The sequence below is a fragment of the Amblyomma americanum genome, chromosome 8, assembly GCF_052857255.1.
Source record: "Amblyomma americanum isolate KBUSLIRL-KWMA chromosome 8, ASM5285725v1, whole genome shotgun sequence".
In the NCBI taxonomy this organism is placed as follows: domain Eukaryota; kingdom Metazoa; phylum Arthropoda; class Arachnida; order Ixodida; family Ixodidae; genus Amblyomma; species Amblyomma americanum.
Genome location: NC_135504.1, coordinates 162464569 through 162482996, shown reverse-complemented (window position 1 = coordinate 162482996; position 18428 = coordinate 162464569). Strand labels below are relative to the sequence as shown.

Sequence of the window (18428 nt, the reverse complement as noted above, 5' to 3'; positions counted from 1 at the left end):
TGGATAGCGGAACCTTATAGTTTAAGACGTTAGTTGCTTCTACAGATTTACCACACACTCCACACGTACCATCATCATAGTTAAATTAATTTTTTCCTGCTTTGGTGGCCCCACTTTGTGTCGTAAAAGTGGAACGCTTCGCTCACGACCACCCCCTGAGCGCGCTATACCTTTTTTTCGACACTGTAGGCTTACTTACAGGGCGAAAAGAATCATTTTCTTGTCGGCATCACAGCGGTACTCTTCGCATGGATCGCTGCTTCGGACGATCGCGCCGTGGTCCATTTTCTTCCCTTCGTGCAGACATTTTCCTGCCAGTGGTAGACAGCACAAAAAGATAAATGACATTTCATTTCATTTATTTACCCTAGAGACCCTTTCGGGCGTTACATAATTATCCAAACAGCTTAACTGCGCAAAAACCCAATCTGCACAGCTTTGTTCCTTTCTTCTTTCAGTCCCTCCTTTACCCCTTCCCTTACGGCGCGGTTCAGGTGTCCGCCATGATGTGAGACAGATACTGCACCGTTTCCTTTCTTAAAAAACCGGAACAGCTGCTCAAGTATGTGTGAAAAAAAGTCGCATAAATGGAGCTTATTCCCCCTCCATAAAAACATAGCAAGGAACAATGGACGGAGAGAGTACATGGAAGACACACAGGCACTATTCAACCGTTGAAACTGTTTTGGGCATTGAGTGTTGAAGGAAGTTTCACAAGAAAAATGATTTGTTTCTGAGCGAGTCGCTGGTTCGTGATGCAAGGGTCCAAAGCCGGCAAATAAACGACACGCAGTGCACAGCCTTGCGTTTTCTTTAATGCGTAGTGTTTATTTGTCGGCTGTATATTCCCCTTTCACTATGCACAAGAACAGGAGAGGAAAGCACATCAGTTATTCCTTGCCCGTATGACATGTTGCAAGGGTTGAAAAACAACAGGTCCTGAGTGCGCAGCAAAAGTGGCTTTCTCTAGAAGAAACGTGTTGGGCAACATCTGAGGGTGTGTGCATGCCAAGAGATTCTTCGAATGTGCAAAAGAAGTGCGGTGTAGTCATGCTGCGAACGAGTTGGCCTACAACCTCGAGCATGAAGGGCTGCTCATGCAGTTCACGCAGCTTACGTTATGGAAGGTAAAGCCCGCCGAGAAATGAACTGATGCGTCATTTGGCACGTTCGTCCACAAGCGCGGCCACATGACTGGTCCTTTTGCAGCTTTTGCCTAGCGTACAACGCGCGAAGGTGGCATCGCGGGGTATGAGAGCGCAAGTGGCTCTTTGTCGTATGCGGTTCCTAGCCTTAAGTGCCGTAACCCCATAGCTTAGTCCCCTTAAGCGAGCCGAAAACACGCTCAAAAGCAGAAATTTAAAACAGAAACTCGAAGAGAAACTCGTGGGCATCGTTCACAATCCTCCAATATTAAATAAAGGCCCCCAATCGTTATGATAAACATCAAAAAGTATAATTAAAAACGTAAAATGCAAATAAGACTTTCATATTATTAATCCAGATAAAACTTTACCCATCCTTGACTTAGCAAGAAACAACAGCGCTGGCAAGGAAATGAGTTGTAAGATGACGACCCACTGGAGAGGACCGCTTTGCTGACTCAGCTTTACCTCCTGGCCGGCGGGTCATTCGATTTTGCTACCTTGGCTTTTGTTATTACGACAGTGGGAGCTCTCTTTTATCACTTAATTCATCGTATTCTACCATATAAATAATGCATATCGTGAAGAGGAAACATGTTTTTACATGTTACCCCAACATACTGTCACCAACTAACGGTTGACGTACACAGGGCAAGTTTATTTTGACGCGCAAGACCCTGCTGGGACGCCCAATGCAGCAGGTAGGTCCATAAAGGACGGTGACAAGCCATCTGGGCATGCCAGTTTTGTGAGGCAAACAACAAAAACAATTTCCAGGAAATACAGTAGCCGCGTACGGTGCAACTAGAGTAGCTAGTAGTGCGGCATTATGCCGAAATTACTGGTTTAAGCTGATTGTTGACGCCAAAGTTTGGTCATACTTTTCTTACCGCTGTGGTAACAATGGCAGGGCGACGCTCTTTTAAGGACTTGTGATGCGTCATGCATGTGGGAAAAGAAAGCGCCGTACGCTCTACTTAAAGTCGCTTGGAACAATGGAGGGATGTTTGATGCCTTCACTGGTCAGCCTCATGTAATAACCTATGAAATAATAACAGAAATACTAGTGACGTATTTCCATCGCCTTGACTAGAATTGAAGCCGAAATTTTTTAGATGAATTTGTTATTGCATACTATTTTTGACTCAGGCAGTCAGTAATAGCTTCTGCTCTAGTTTAAATATTCAAAATACAGTTTGAAAATGAGAAGAGCATGGGAATTTCAATGGTAAATAACGCGGATTCAATGGGCAGCATTTTTTCGCCTTTCGGGTCGCGCATTCAAACTGTTCCGGAGTACGCCCTCATTGCGTTTGAAATCGAAGCCCTTGGAGATGGCTACTGGAAACTGCATGCTGGGAACACGAGTCTCCGCGTTTGTCGAAAAACAAGTTGAGCTTCAATGCTCCGGCGCTGACAGAGCCGAGGCGCCACACGTGAGAGGGTATTTTTGTATCTTAACTCCGGTCGGTGGAAATGGCACGTGAGTAGTTGTAATTTTGCCTTGGTTTTCCAATGTTTCATTTCTTCAGGGAACGCTGGAAAAGCAGTGATTAGTAAGAAGTGAGAAAATGGGGCGAAGTGGGGCGAAATGGACGGAATGCGCGAGCCCGAAAGACAGCTAGGGCATTTGCGTCACGGAGAGCGAACGAGACTGTCCGAGCCGGTCTTGACTCAGAGGCTGGAGGAGATCCGGCTTTGTGCAGATTCGAGCCTGTTTGAAAGCGTGCGAGGCAGATACCTGGCTGGTGGTGGATTGTCGCCTGATTCCGCAGTGTTAAGCTTGTAGTTTGTGTTTGACTCTTGAATTGTCGGAGGCTGATGTGGATTCCGCTCGGTGTGGACTCTGGCCTGATTCAGAGTTTGAATTTGTATCCTCTACGGGGGCGCACCTGCCGACCACTTTGTAACGTAACCGTAAATAAACGAGTACTGTTGAAACTAATGTTGTCCTCTCCACTCATTGCAAATAATGTGTCGCCATGTAAGCAAGCAAGACGGAACACCATCAGTGTTCAGAGGTGTGGACTCTTGCCTGATTCAGAGTTTGAATTTGTATCTTCTACTTAGGCGCAAATGCCGACCACTTTGTAACATAAGCGTAAATAAACGGGTACTGTTGAAACAAATGTCCTCTCCACTCATTGCAATTAATGTTTCGCCTTATAAGCAAGCAAGACGGAACACCATCAGTGTTCAGAGGCGTGGACTCTTGCATGATTCAGAGTTTGAATTTGCATCTTCTACTGGGGCGCTCATGCCTAACACTTTGTAACATATCCGTAAATAAACGGGTACTCTTGAAACAAATGTTGTCCTCTCCACTCATTGCAATTAATGTTTCGCCATATAAGCAAGCAAGACGAAACACCATCAGTGTTCAGAGGTGTGGACTCTTGCTTGATACAGAGTTTGAATTTGTATCTTCTACTGGGGCGCACCTGCCTACCACATTGTAACATAACCGTAAATAAACGGGTATTCTTGAAACAATTGTTCTCGTCTCCACTCATTGCAATTAATGTGTCGCCATGTAAGCAAGCAAGACGGAACACCATCAGTGTCCAGAGGTGTGGACTCTGGCGTGATTCAGAGTTTGAATTTGTATCTTCTACTGGGGCGCACCTGCCTACCACTTTGTAACATAACCGTAAATAAACGGGTACTGTTGAAACATATGTCCTCTCCACTCATTGCAATTAATGTTTCGCCATATAAGCAAGCAAGACGGAACACCATCAGTGTTCAGAGGTGTGGACTCTTGCATGATTCAGAGTGTGAATTTGTATCTTCTACTGGGGCGCAAATGCCGACCACTTTGTAACATAGCCGTAAATAAACGGGTACTGTTGAAACAAATGTTGTTCTCTCCACTCATTGCAATTAATGTGTCGCCATGTAACCAAGCAAGACGGACCAAGCAACCGGGTTGTCGGCGCCGCCCAAGAGAGGGTGCTACAGGGCCCCCGCCTAGACTGGAAGTCGAAACGGACGGAGGGCCGGCGATGGCACTCGAGCACTCGGTCAGGCGGCGCTGGGAGTCGTTCCAGGGCGGTCTCCATGTAAGCCGGTTTAAGGCGGTCTAGACTGACGGTCTCTTCGCGGCCGTTTTGGAGGATGGTGGCGGTTTTCGGGGTGCGGCGGAGAACGCGGAAAGGTCCGTCGTAAGCCGATGTGAGTGGAGCTCGGACAGCGTCGCGGCGCGCAAAAACGTGGGTCGAAGTGGCCAGGTCGGGGTGTACGAAAATGGTATGGTGGCGGGACGGACGTGGGGGAGTAGGCCGGAGGTCTTTAACGCAGTCCAGCAGGCGTTGGAGGAATTCTTGGGACTGGGCTGGAAGCTGCTGGGATGTAAAGAAGTCGCCTGGAAGACGCAAAGCACTTCCATACGCGAGCTCTGCAGCTGAGCACTGTAAGTCTTCTCGAATGACGGCCCTTAGACCAAGGAGCACAAGGGGCAAGGAGTCGACCCAGGAGGCGCAATTGAGGCGGGCAGCGAGGGCGGCCTTCAATTGGCGGTGAAGGCGTTCCACCATGCCGTTAGCACACAGGTGATATGCAGTGGTACGGCAGTGCCTGGCGTCGAGAATATTATTAAGGGAAGCAAACAGGGAGGACTCAAACTGGCGTCCACGGTCGGTTGTCACAGTGCCAGGACACCCAAATCGAGATACCCACGCAGAAATGAAGGCGCGCGAAACAGTCTCTGCGGTGATGTCAGGAATGGGGACTGCCTCCGGCCAGCGAGTGAAGCGGTCGACTATGGTCAAGATATAGCGGTAGCCTCGAGAGATGGGTAGAGGGCCCACGATGTCGAGATGAACATGGTCGAAACGATGGCCAGGGGGTAGAAAGGCTTGAAAGGGGTATTGGTATGTCGACCGATCTTGGTCGACTGACAGGGTAGGCACCGGCGCGTCCAAGCACGCACATCTTTATTTATTTTATTTATTTATATCCGGGCCAAACATAGCGCTGGGTGAGAAGGCGGTGAGTAGCTCGAATGCCTGGATGGTATATGTCATGGAGAGAATGGAAGATAGGACGGCGTAGTGAAGCCGGAACAAAAGGGCGAGGAAAGTCCGTTGAAACATCGCACCACAAGGGCTCAGGCGAGCAAGGATGGGGCACAAGCCGTAATCGGAGAGAACGAGAGTTCGCTCGAAAAGCGGCGAGCTCATCGTCATTCTGCTGGGAAGAAGAGAATGCGGCCCAGTCAACGATGGAAGATGGAGCGTCTACCGCGACTATACGAGAGAGGGCGTCAGCGGCGGTGTTGGCTGCACCTTTCACATGCCGGATGTCGGTAGTAAACTCCGAGATATAAGCGAGCTGACGGAGTTCACGTGACACGTACTTCGATGAGTTGGTTTGGAACACATATGCCAGCGGTTTATGATCGGTTAGCACGTGAAACTTGCATCCTTCTACAAAATGCCGAAAGTACTGAATAGCGGAGTAGATGGCTAGGAGCTCTCGACCGAAGACGCTGTAGCGGGTCTCAGCAGGAAGTATCTTCCGAGAGTAAAAAGACAATGGTCTCCACTCGGAGTTAATGTACTGCTGTAAGACGGCTCCGATGGCCACGCTGGAGGCATCCACCATCAATCTCGTAGGGGCGTCTTTGCGCGGATGGACTAGAAGCACGGCGTTAGCGACTGCTTGCTTCGCGGCAGTAAAGGCGGCCTGGGCTTCTGATGACCAAGGGATTGCGGAGGACGGGCCAGCGGTTGACCGGAGGAGGTCGGTGAGCGGGCGAAGTAGTTCTGCACAGTGAGGGATAAAGCGGCGGGAGAAATTCACCAGCCCCAGGAATTGTCGCAGGAGGCGCAGGGTTGTGGGCAGGGGAAAATCCTCGATGGTCTGGACGTGGGACGCGAGAGGGCGGATACCCACTGAGGATATGTGATGACCCAAAAACTCGAGCCCAGAAGCACCGAAAACACACTTGGAGGCATTCACAACCAGGCCGTAGTGCTGTAGACGCTTGAACAAAGCACGTAGGTCTTGCTCATGATCATGAGGTGTAAGGCTGGCGATGAGGACATCGTCAAGGTACACGAATACACTCGGTAGGCCCCGCGCGACCTCAGCCATGAACCGCTGGAAGGTTTGAGCCGAATTGCGTAGTCCAAAAGGCATCTGGACGTACTCAAACAAACCAAAGGGCGTCGTGATGGCGGTCTTAGGTATGTCGGCGGGTTCAATGGGAATTTGGTGATACGCCTTAACCAGGTCAACTTTGCTAAAAATGGCGCAGCCGGCGAGGCGCAATGTAAAGTCCTGGATGTGGGGTAGCGGATAGCCGTCGTGGACAGTGTTGGCATTCAACGCCCGATAGTCGCCGCAGGAACGCCAGTCACCGGGATCACGCTTGGGCACTAGATGCAGCGGAGACGCCCACGCGCTGGACGACGGGCGTATAATGCCGAGCTCCAGCATGTGGTCAAACTCACGTTTGGCGATAGCTAGACGGTCTTCAAACAAGCGGCGCGGTCGAGCAGCTGCGGGTGGACCCCGGGTGACGATGTGGTGTGTCACAGTATGTTTAGGCGCCTGAGTGAGGTTGCATGGCTTAGTGAGCTCCGGGAAATCCGCCAACACTTTTTCGAACTGAGAGGAAGGTATCAGCGTGCGAATGCCTATGGGAGCAAGGTCGGACGAGACTCCCGAGATGGAGAGATGAGTCAGACCGTCGGTAAGGCGACGATGCCTCACGCTGACGTCTAAAACGAAGTAGGAGAAGGGTCAGGGTTCGGGCTAGTGGGTAATCAGCATGAAGATTCATAGCGCACAGAATACACAGGACACAACACAAGCGCTTACTTCCACTGAATGGTCTTTATTTGGCGCTGACAGCCTTATAAAGGTCAGGTATTGCGCACGTACAAACCACTAACAATGATTATCTTGTCAAGGTCATGATGTGTCAAGGAAAGAAGAAAACCAAAACAATAAAACATTAAAAAGTAAAAAAATAAAAACAACAAAACCTACTAAACAGTGCACAAGTTTCACACTTTCGCCCTCGGCCTTGCACCTAAGAAAGCTAAGTCTTTCATTGATAAAAACACCGAAAAATCACTGATACAATTTCCCAGTCATTCTTTTTCCATCTCTGCCGCATCAATTATTTCCCTCGTTTTTTGATTGCTATTTTTTCCTAATACTGAACACTCCTTGAAGTTAGGCGTGCACTTGTGACTACGGCAGTGACGAGCCAGATTACCCGGTCCCTTATCTCTAACACTTCTGTGGTGCTCGCTGAGTCGCTTGTTCAGGCACCGGCCTGTCTGCCCGATATACAACTTGCCACATGAAAGTGGCAACCTGTATATAACGTTATCGGCACAAGTTACAAATGGGTTCTGATGCCTTACAGAGCAGGCCTTCTTATCCTGCTTGTCTGGACATGTGTTCTTACACATGCGGGACAGTTTTTCTGGGGCTGACATGCAAATTTTTACACCAATTTTCTCTCCAATCTTTTTGAGGCCGTGGGAAATCCTGTGAATATAAGGTATTACTTCAATTTTGCGGGTACCTTCTTTATCTGTTAACGTTGTGTTTTTCTTTTGTCTGCGCATGCTTTCTGCTACTCCTACTACAAGGTACCTCGGGTAACCCGCTTCCTGAAGGCGATGAACCTGATTATTGAAACTTGTTGTCATTAGGCAGGTGCACGACTTATTGACTGCATTGGACAGGCATGTTTTTACTACTCCTCTCTTGATTAACTTCGTATGTGCGGAGGTAAACGGTAAGAGAGCCTTATTCCATCTAGGCTCATACATCCAGCAAACCCGACTCACAGAAACTAATTTTAAATCAAGGAAACGGATCATTCCTTCAACACGAAGCTCGTGAGTAATGGACAGTGGCTCAAGACACTTCGCGAAGGTAGATATAGTGCTTTCTGCTACCTGGAGAAGGCTTCCATTGCTCTTCTGAAGAACAACCAAGTAATCATCTACAAACCGGAACGTTTTTATCACCACTTTACTGTCTAGATTACTCTGTATCCTCCTATCTGCGCTCGCAAGAAACAAGTCACTAAGGGCAGGCGCCATGCACGAACCTATACACACTCCCTTTTTTCGCAGATATACTTCCTCATTCCACTTAACAAAGGTTGACGAGAGGTACAGGGACACTACATTCAAAAAACCATCAACTGAAATACCAGCTTCATTTTGAAACGATACGGCGCCATATTTATGAATGCAGTCTTCAATGCATTCTAAAAGCTGCTGATGAGGCAAAGAGTAGTAAAGGTCCTTTATATCTATTGAAAGCAATCCTACATCTGCACCCTGAAGCCCTCTCAGGTTGTCAACAACTTGTTCTGAGCTTCTGATCATAAATGGGCCGTCAGGTTTCAACAGCTTCAGCTTAGTCTGCAAAGACAGGCCTACTTCCTTCTGCCAAGAAACACGTTCGGAGACGATGACCCCAAAAGGCGCCTCTGGCTTGTGGGTCTTGACTGAGAAAAACACCTCAAGTGCATATTTTCCTGAATTCGTGATTGCGAGCAAAAGCCTGGACAGATCTAGCTGCTTACACAATTTCTTCGCTTGTGCTTTTGCCTTTTGCACTAAGAAAGGTTGGTGCCGATGAAACACTGAATTAACAGCATCATGTGCTTTCTTACGATACAAATCTATCGGAACCACTGCAAAGCCTCCCTCCTTATCTGACTGTAGTATACACAAGCCATTGTCCTTCAAGTACCTAACTGTCTTCCTCACCGGAACACACGTGCTGGACGGCTTCCAATTGTCTAGAAGATGCAGGCCTTCTACGTTGCACCATTCCTTCTCTGCGGACGGGGCACGACTCGAGACTTGTTTGACGAAGGATAAGAGTTCAGGCGCTGATTTCTTCGGTGGCACCGCATACTTCGGTCCCAACTGAACAGTCCGCTGCACAAAGTCCGGAAGCCTGACGTTGCCGAAAACGTGGACCCTTGAACCTTGACCAGGTTTCCTATCCCTCTTCAATAAGCGAAGCCTCCACAAGCTGGATTGCCATAGGTTATCTGCGGTGCTGTCTATCAGGCTGCAGTATTCATTCAATTTTCGTCGCTTGGCCGCCGGCGGTGATCGTTGATGGAAAACCTGAGCATGCAGGGCATCCTTGTAAAGACGGCCTTGTCTTTGCCACTCGGAACGAAGAACCTTGCAGACCCGGTTCGCATGATTGATGGAAGGTGGAAGAGCCCCAAACAGTACCTGAACATCCTCAGGTATTACTTTGATGCCGATGCAGTAGGCGAACGTGCGAACTCGGCAAACACTGATGGCAATGAACGTCACAAGCAATGCAGGTTGAAACATATAAGGGGGAACAGGGGGACAGGTGCCCGTTGAACTAGAAATATAACTTAGAAGGGTCAGGGTTCGGGGTATTAATGTCAGGGTCAGGGTTTTAATCTTTTTAATTTTTTTGGTTTCTTCTTTCCTTGACACATCATGACCTTGACAAGATAATCATTGTTAGTTGTTTGTACGTGCGCAATACCTGACCTTTATAAGGCTGTCAGCGCCAAATAAAGACCATTCTGTGGAAGTAAGCGCTTGTGTTGTGTTAACACGTTTTGGCGAACTAGTTGGTTAGGCATCTTGAACAAACAGCGCGAACAAAGACGAGCACAAAAGACAAGAAAGCGAACGACACGGCGCTGACTAACAACTGAGGGTTTATTGCTGATCACACAAGTATAAATACATGGATGTCGGCAATGAGGGAAAGGTTTTCAAAGTGCAAAAAAGCAAAAACAAAACGTAAATGTGACAACAGCAACATAAACACGCTAGAAATCAGCAGAGATTATCAACCCCCAGGAGTGACAGCTCTTTTTGCAGAAGTGTTAGCGAAGGGGTACTTATACATGCATTTCCCTGCTTGAATATGTTGTATGCCTCGATAATTTCCCTCGCAGTTTTTTCCCGATTTTTGGCAATGACCTTGGTTTCATGATATAGCGGTACGCACTGTTTTTTCTCTTTCTTTGCCCATTCACAATCCCGGCAATGAATGCCGAGATGACCTGAAACTACTTTTGACACTTTATAGCTGTGTTCGCTCAGCCTTTTATTTATGCAACGTCCCGTCTGTCCAACGTACTGCCCTCCACAAGGCAGAGGGATGTTATAAACAACCCCCTTATCACAAGGAACGAAGCGTGACTGGTGCTTAGTTGTGCACTTCGCCACTTTTCCTTTGAACTCATTAACAGATCGGCACAAACCGGCCAGACGATCAGGCGCGGAAAACACAACATCAACACCTGCTTTTTTCCCCACTTTTTTCAGGGAGTGTGAAATTCCATGTAGATATGGAATCACAGCGACACGTTTGCGGTTGTTGTCCGATCCCTGGCCGTCTCGTGTAGCTGGTTCTGACTTGCTCTTCTTTAGGGCCGACTCAGCTACTGACGTGATAAGTTCTAGTGGGTACCCTGCCGAAAGCAATCTTTTTACCTGGTGTGATACGCTGGAATGCATTCTGTGGTGGCAGGATTTTGTTAATGAGCTGTTCAAACAGGATCCTATGATACCCCTCTTAATGAGCTTGGAATGGCAAGAACCATAGGGAAGAAGGGGCTTGTTACCTCGGGGTTCGAAAGCCCAGCAAACGTGGCTAGGAGTGAAGTACAGGCCAAGGTCTAGAAACTTGATGTGGTTGTGAACAGGGGTTTCATAAGTGATCTCAAGGGGGGAGAGAGTGTCAGAAAAAATGGACAGACTACGAGACACCTCCGTTTCAAACTCCAGTCCAGAGCACTTGACAATAACAAGGTAGTCGTCGACAAATCTAAATGTTTTTACGACCTTGGTTTTCCCAAGGCGTCCGTTGAGAGCACGGTCGCATCTGGCGAGATAAATGTCACTGAGTATGGGAGCGATACAGGAGCCTATGCATATGCCGTTTTTTTGAATGAAGATGGAAGAGTTCCACTCAGTGAAAGTTGATTGCAGGTACAAGGAAAGTAGATGCAGAAATCTTGCTACGGAGATACCGGACGCGTTTTGAAAGGCAACCACGCCATGTCGGTCAATGCATTCACTGACACTAGTTAGCAGTTCGTCATGGGGAATCGAATAGTACAAGTCTTTCACGTCAATAGAAAAAGCTAAAAGTTCATCAGCATTGTGCGTCGTCAGGAAATCAGTTACTTGGTTCGAATTTTTTACCTGGAAAGGATCGTCAACAGAGATTACGGCGAGTTGCCGCTTAATGAATTCAGCGAGGCACTTCTGCCAAGTACCCCTCTCTGAGACTATCACACGAAGCGGGCATTCAGGCTTGTGCGTTTTGGCGGAAAAGAACATATTAAGACTTGGTTTATCGCTATTCGCAATGTCCTGAGCAAGCTTAGTGAGGTTGTAATCGTTGCAAAGTTTTTTTGCACGGCCCCTTGCCTTCTGTAAAGATGCCGTACTGCATTCCCTGAACACGGCACACACAGCTTCGCCTGCTTTTGACAGGAAACGATCGTTGGGCAATACAACAAACCCCCCTTCCTTATCCGACTGTAACAGAGTTAGAGACTTGTCCCTCAGAAAATCAACAGTCTCTCTTACGGGCAAGCGCCTGGGATCCTTCCTTGGTCTTGACAGGACGTCCACGCCATCCAGAGTGCACCTGTCCCGATCAGCTGGGCTGGCTCTGGAGGAAACCGCTCGGACCATGGAAAGCAGCTCAGGGATGTTCTTCCGTGGTTCTACGGCGAACTGGATGGCGTGGACGTCCTGTCAAGACCAAGGAAGGATCCCAGGCGCTTGCCCGTAAGAGAGACTGTTGATTTTCTGAGGGACAAGTCTCTAACTCTGTTACAGTCGGATAAGGAAGGGGGGTTTGTTGTATTGCCCAACGATCGTTTCCTGTCAAAAGCAGGCGAAGCTGTGTGTGCCGTGTTCAGGGAATGCAGTACGGCATCTTTACAGAAGGCAAGGGGCCGTGCAAAAAAACTTTGCAACGATTACAACCTCACTAAGCTTGCTCAGGACATTGCGAATAGCGATAAACCAAGTCTTAATATGTTCTTTTCCGCCAAAACGCACAAGCCTGAATGCCCGCTTCGTGTGATAGTCTCAGAGAGGGGTACTTGGCAGAAGTGCCTCGCTGAATTCATTAAGCGGCAACTCGCCGTAATCTCTGTTGACGATCCTTTCCAGGTAAAAAATTCGAACCAAGTAACTGATTTCCTGACGACGCACAATGCTGATGAACTTTTAGCTTTTTCTATTGACGTGAAAGACTTGTACTATTCGATTCCCCATGACGAACTGCTAACTAGTGTCAGTGAATGCATTGACCGACATGGCGTGGTTGCCTTTCAAAACGCGTCCGGTATCTCCGTAGCAAGATTTCTGCATCTACTTTCCTTGTACCTGCAATCAACTTTCACTGAGTGGAACTCTTCCATCTTCATTCAAAAAAACGGCATATGCATAGGCTCCTGTATCGCTCCCATACTCAGTGACATTTATCTCGCCAGATGCGACCGTGCTCTCAACGGACGCCTTGGGAAAACCAAGGTCGTAAAAACATTTAGATTTGTCGACGACTACCTTGTTATTGTCAAGTGCTCTGGACTGGAGTTTGAAACGGAGGTGTCTCGTAGTCTGTCCATTTTTTCTGACACTCTCTCCCCCCTTGAGATCACTTATGAAACCCCTGTTCACAACCACATCAAGTTTCTAGACCTTGGCCTGTACTTCACTCCTAGCCACGTTTGCTGGGCTTTCGAACCCCGAGGTAACAAGCCCCTTCTTCCCTATGGTTCTTGCCATTCCAAGCTCATTAAGAGGGGTATCATAGGATCCTGTTTGAACAGCTCATTAACAAAATCCTGCCACCACAGAATGCATTCCAGCGTATCACACCAGGTAAAAAGATTGCTTTCGGCAGGGTACCCACTAGAACTTATCACGTCAGTAGCTGAGTCGGCCCTAAAGAAGAGCAAGTCAGAACCAGCTACACGAGACGGCCAGGGATCGGACAACAACCGCAAACGTGTCGCTGTGATTCCATATCTACATGGAATTTCACACTCCCTGAAAAAAGTGGGGAAAAAAGCAGGTGTTGATGTTGTGTTTTCCGCGCCTGATCGTCTGGCCGGTTTGTGCCGATCTGTTAATGAGTTCAAAGGAAAAGTGGCGAAGTGCACAACTAAGCACCAGTCACGCTTCGTTCCTTGTGATAAGGGGGTTGTTTATAACATCCCTCTGCCTTGTGGAGGGCAGTACGTTGGACAGACGGGACGTTGCATAAATAAAAGGCTGAGCGAACACAGCTATAAAGTGTCAAAAGTAGTTTCAGGTCATCTCGGCATTCATTGCCGGGATTGTGAATGGGCAAAGAAAGAGAAAAAACAGTGCGTACCGCTATATCATGAAACCAAGGTCATTGCCAAAAATCGGGAAAAAACTGCGAGGGAAATTATCGAGGCATACAACATATTCAAGCAGGGAAATGCATGTATAAGTACCCCTTCGCTAACACTTCTGCAAAAAGAGCTGTCACTCCTGGGGGTTGATAATCTCTGCTGATTTCTAGCGTGTTTATGTTGCTGTTGTCACATTTACGTTTTGTTTTTGCTTTTTTGCACTTTGAAAACCTTTCCCTCATTGCCGACATCCATGTATTTATACTTGTGTGATCAGCAATAAACCCTCAGTTGTTAGTCAGCGCCGTGTCGTTCGCTTTCTTGTCTTTTGTGCTCGTCTTTGTTCGCGCTGTTTGTTCAAGAGCTTGTGTTGTGTCCTGTGTATTCTGTGCGCTATGAATCCTCATGAAGTAGGAGAAGAAGTCTGAGCCGATGATCGGGCGAACCACGTCTGCGATGACGAAGACCCATCGAAAAGTGCGGCGTAGGCCGAAGTCGAGGGTGAGAGATCGTAGCCCATACGTGGGTATAGACGACGCGTTGGCAGCACGGAGCGACAGTCCTGATGGCTTCGAACGATCTGCCTTAGTCGGTGGAACCACGCTGATTTCCGCGCCCGTGTCGATAAGAAACCGGGTGCCGGAGAACTTGTCAGTGACCATGAACAGGCGGCTTGAATGACTGGGGGAACCAGACGCCGCCGTTAGTGATCCCGGCGGGCGTTTCCCGGCCACGAACAGGGCTGTGTACACTTCGTGGCCCGGTGGCGAAAACGCCTGTGGTACCAGCAGAGAGATGTAGGGCTGGGACTCCGAGCTTGACGTGAGCGCAAAAGAGCGTGAAGATCAAGACGAGACGGACGGGTCTCCAGAGGTCGGCTCCGGAGTGCGGCGACTGAGGAGGCGAACTCCTCGAGACGGGCCTCAAGGCGCGAAATCGCTGGGTCTCTTGGCGGCAAAACAGCAGTGACGGACGGGGAGGTGGTCTCATGAACGTTATCTGCGAGCTCAGCCAGGCGGTCGAGGGTGACGTCACCGGCCGCCGCAAGGACGAGACGGATGGGCTGGGGAAGGCGTTGGAGGAAAAGCTCTCGAAGCAACGCTGAATGGCTGGGGATGTCGTGCTCCCCGAGAAGTTGTTGCATGCCGCGCAGAAGCTGGGAGGGGCGCTGGTCGCCAAGGTCTTCCCCGGTAAGGAGCTGCTGGAGGCGGGTGGGGTCCGACGGCATAAATCTCTCCAGCACCTTCGTTTTCAGGTGCTGATATGGTGTAGCACCCATGGGGGCGGAGAGAACGTCGGAGAGCTCACCAGCAACGACAGGAGGCAGGAGGCAGGGTTGAGGCAACATGGTAGTAGCGCGTCGTCTCCGACGTGATGCGGGCTGGACAAAATTGCGCCTCAATCTGGTGGAACCAAACTTGCGGGTTCTGGGGCCAGAAAGGTGGAAGGCGAACCTGCAGCGACGAGGCGTCCTGCGGACGTGAATCCTGCTGCGTGGATGTTGCGAGATCGGGCAATGCTCGTCCTTGGTCACCAATGTAGGCTTAACGCCTCAGGCGCGAAGGAAACGAGACCACTCCTACGAGCCGACACCAGAACAGAACTGCCAGCCGTGGCTGCATGAGCCACCACCAGGTGCCGTCTTTATTCTCTTCGCAGGGTGGCGCGCGCTAGCCGTGTTGTCGGCGCCGCCCAAGAGAGGGTGCTACAGTATCTTTTACCGGGGCGCACCTGCCTACCACATTGTAACATAACCGTAAATAAACGGGTACTGTTGAAACAAATGTCCCCTCCACTCAATGCAATTAATGTTTCGCCATATAAGGAAGCAAGACGGAACACCATCAGTGTTCAGAGGTGTGGACTCTTGCATGATTCAGAGTTTGAATTTGTATCTTCTACGGGGGCGCAGCTTCCGACCACTTTGTAACATTACCGTAAATAAACGGGTATTCTTGAAACAAATGTTGTCGTCTCCACTCATTGCAATTAATGTGTCGCGATTTAAGCAAGCAAGACGGAACACCATCAGTGTTCAGAGGAGTGGACTCTTGACTGATTCAGAGTTTGAATTTGTATCATCTACAGGGGCGCACCTGCCGACCACTTTGTAACATAACCGTAAATAAACGGGTACTGTTGAAACAAATGTTGTCCTCTCTACTCATTGCAATTAATGTGTCGCCATGTAAGCAAGCAAGACGGAACAGCATCAGTGTTCAGAGGTGTGGACTCTTGCATGATTCAGAGTTTGAATTTGTATCTTCTACGGGGGCGCACCTTCCGACCACTTTGTAACATTACCGTAAATAAACGGGTATTCTTGAAACAAATGTTGTCGTCTCCACTCATTGCAATTAATGTGTCGCGATTTAAGCAAGCAAGACGGAACACCATCAGTGTTCAGAGGAGTGGACTCTTGCCTGATTCAGAGTTTGAATTTGTATAATCTACAGGGGCGCACCTGCCGACCACTTTGTAACATAACCGTAAATAAACGGGTACTGTTGAAACAAATGTTGTCCTCTCTACTCATTGCAATTAATGTGTCGCCATGTAAGCAAGCAAGACGGAACAGCATCAGTGTTCAGAGGTGTGGACTCTTTGTCACATATAATAACTAAAATAAAATTATGAAGGAAAGAGGTGTGAAGAAGACTACGTAGATTAACCAAAGAATACAGAAGAAGCATTCGGTGAGGTGGAGAGAGATGATTGGTGGAGAAGAGAAGAAGAAGACGACGACGACAAGGCTTAAGTGGACTAACGCCAAGGCTATAAAAGGGCGAGAGAGAGCGAGGCACGGGGGGGAAGCCCAGAGAAGCGGAGGCTCTGGCGGGTGAGGGACGCTTCGGCTGGAAGAGAGCGACGCATGCTACTGCTCCTGTGAGCTCGCGTTCTACGGCTCCGCATCGTGGACTTCCTACCGTTCCTGAGCCCGTTCCGAAGAGTCACCAGAGGACGCTACCACCTGGTACTGCCACGGGTGTCTCCAGAGCTGTTGCCACCCATCCGGGTGGTGCCCTCCACGCCAACAACACCGGCACCACCTCCACGGGCGCTTGGACCGGGAGCTTATACGACGCAGCCAGCGACGCGAGTCCAAGCACATCGAAAGCCGCCCCGACGCCGGCTACGGGATCCATACAACGCTGCAGCCGCACCAAACCAACCGTGAGCATGAACGCCGACCACAAACAGTAGAACGCTAGTAGTTGACGCTGTTAGCAGTGTTCCCGGGTCGTGTGTATTTTTATTATTTGTGTTTTTTGTTAGTTTTGTTAGTTTTGTGTTCTAGTGTGTGTGTCACGTAGGGTGTAGGGGTACACCTGTCGCCTAGTCCATTCTTTCGGTCAGAGTGTTCTCCGGGAGATCCTTGACAAAGATAAGTGGCGAGCCCGTGCCAGGATTCATTTCCTTGTTTCTATTTTGCTTTGTCTCGGATCTTTCCGATCTTTCGACGGCAAAAAGTAATCACTTGGCAGAAACGTTGGAACTGGCGCTCAAGCTAGGATTAAGCAAGGAAGAGGCGATGCGCCTCTATGACGAGGAGGGAAAGAGGCAGAAAGAGGAGGAAAAGAAGCAGAGAGAGGAAAGGGCGCAAGCACGCGCAGACTCTCGCGAAGCAGAAGAGCGCGAGGCGAAAAGAGCTCGCGAGGCAGAATAGTGAGAAGAGAAAAGAGCTCGCGAGGCAGAAGAGCGAGAAGCTAGAAGAGCTCGCGAGGCAGAACAGGATAAAAGAAAAATATAACGGGAGAAGGAGTTTCTTTTGTGGAAACAGGCGCATGTTGCAGGAGGATATGAGATCACAGGACAGTGATCGACGTTCCTTAGCGGGTAGAGAATCTCCTAGACCAGCCAGAATTTGTCCAAGGAAGCTGATGGCTCCCTTCGATGGCAAAAGAGATTATCTGGATGCATATCTACAACGATTCGAGCGGATAGCTTTGGGGCAAGGCCGGGAGCGCAGTGAATAGGCCACGGCATTGAGCATATGTTTAGTCGGAGAGGCGCTGAATGTGTTTGGAAGGATGCCTGCTGCTGATTCCATTGTCTACGAGAAAGTCAAAAGATTCAGGCTTACGGCAGATGGTTTTCGTGAGCGATTTCGCACCGCAAATTCTGAGGATTCGGAAACCGCTAAGCAGTTTTCCTGCAGGCTGACCAACTATTTTGATAGGTGGCTTGATATGTCAAACACAGAAAAGAGTTTTTAAGGGGTGCGTGACAAGATGGTCACAGAGCAATTTTTATCGTGTTGCAGCTCAAAGCTGGCGCTATTCCTAAAAGAAAGTTGTGTTCATTGGAAGAGTTCGCCGACACTGCAGACCAATTCCTCGAGGCTCAAGGGCTAAGAAATTTGAGTAAGGCAAAGGAGGAAACCCAAAAGGCCCTAGAGACAGATGCGGCAAAACCGAGAGCATATGGCAGTGCATCTAAGGCGCCAGTAAGGTGTTTTCTCTGCGGCAAGGTGGGCCACCGTGCAGCTGACTGTCGGACTAGTAGCGCTGCCCAAAAAACACAGATTGTGTGTCAAGGTTGTAAGAGGAGGGGTCATACTCTGGATGAGTGCCGATACAGAACGCAGGACCGAGCTGCATGCGCTGTCGACTCAAGGGTAGAACTTGTCACGCCATCCGAAGTTCCACAGCTGAAAGGAGAGCAAACGCCGCTGGAAAATGGGGCGGTGAGTGAAACACCCAAGTCGAAAGCAGCAATGCCGGTGGTGGTTGGGCAAATAGCGGACCTTCCTATATTGGTGCTTAGAGGCAGAGGAGCCAACACAGTTTTGGTTCGGAGAAGCATGGTGAAGGACGAGGATTTTACAGGGGAAGTGTCGGCCGTCACTCTTGTAGATAGCACAGTAAGCTACCTTCCTGAAGCCAAGA

General features: G+C 49.1%; 1 protein-coding gene across 1 annotated transcript in view; it reads right to left on the bottom strand.

Annotated features, from left to right (window-relative positions):
* Positions 1 to 18428, bottom strand: part of LOC144102139 (uncharacterized) — a 119639-nt gene that overhangs the window by 89677 nt on the left and 11534 nt on the right. Inside the window, exon 2 of the mRNA XM_077635448.1 lies at positions 200 to 311. Within this exon, the coding sequence (XP_077491574.1) occupies positions 200 to 311 (112 nt within the window). The remainder of the gene's footprint in view (positions 1 to 199; positions 312 to 18428) is intronic.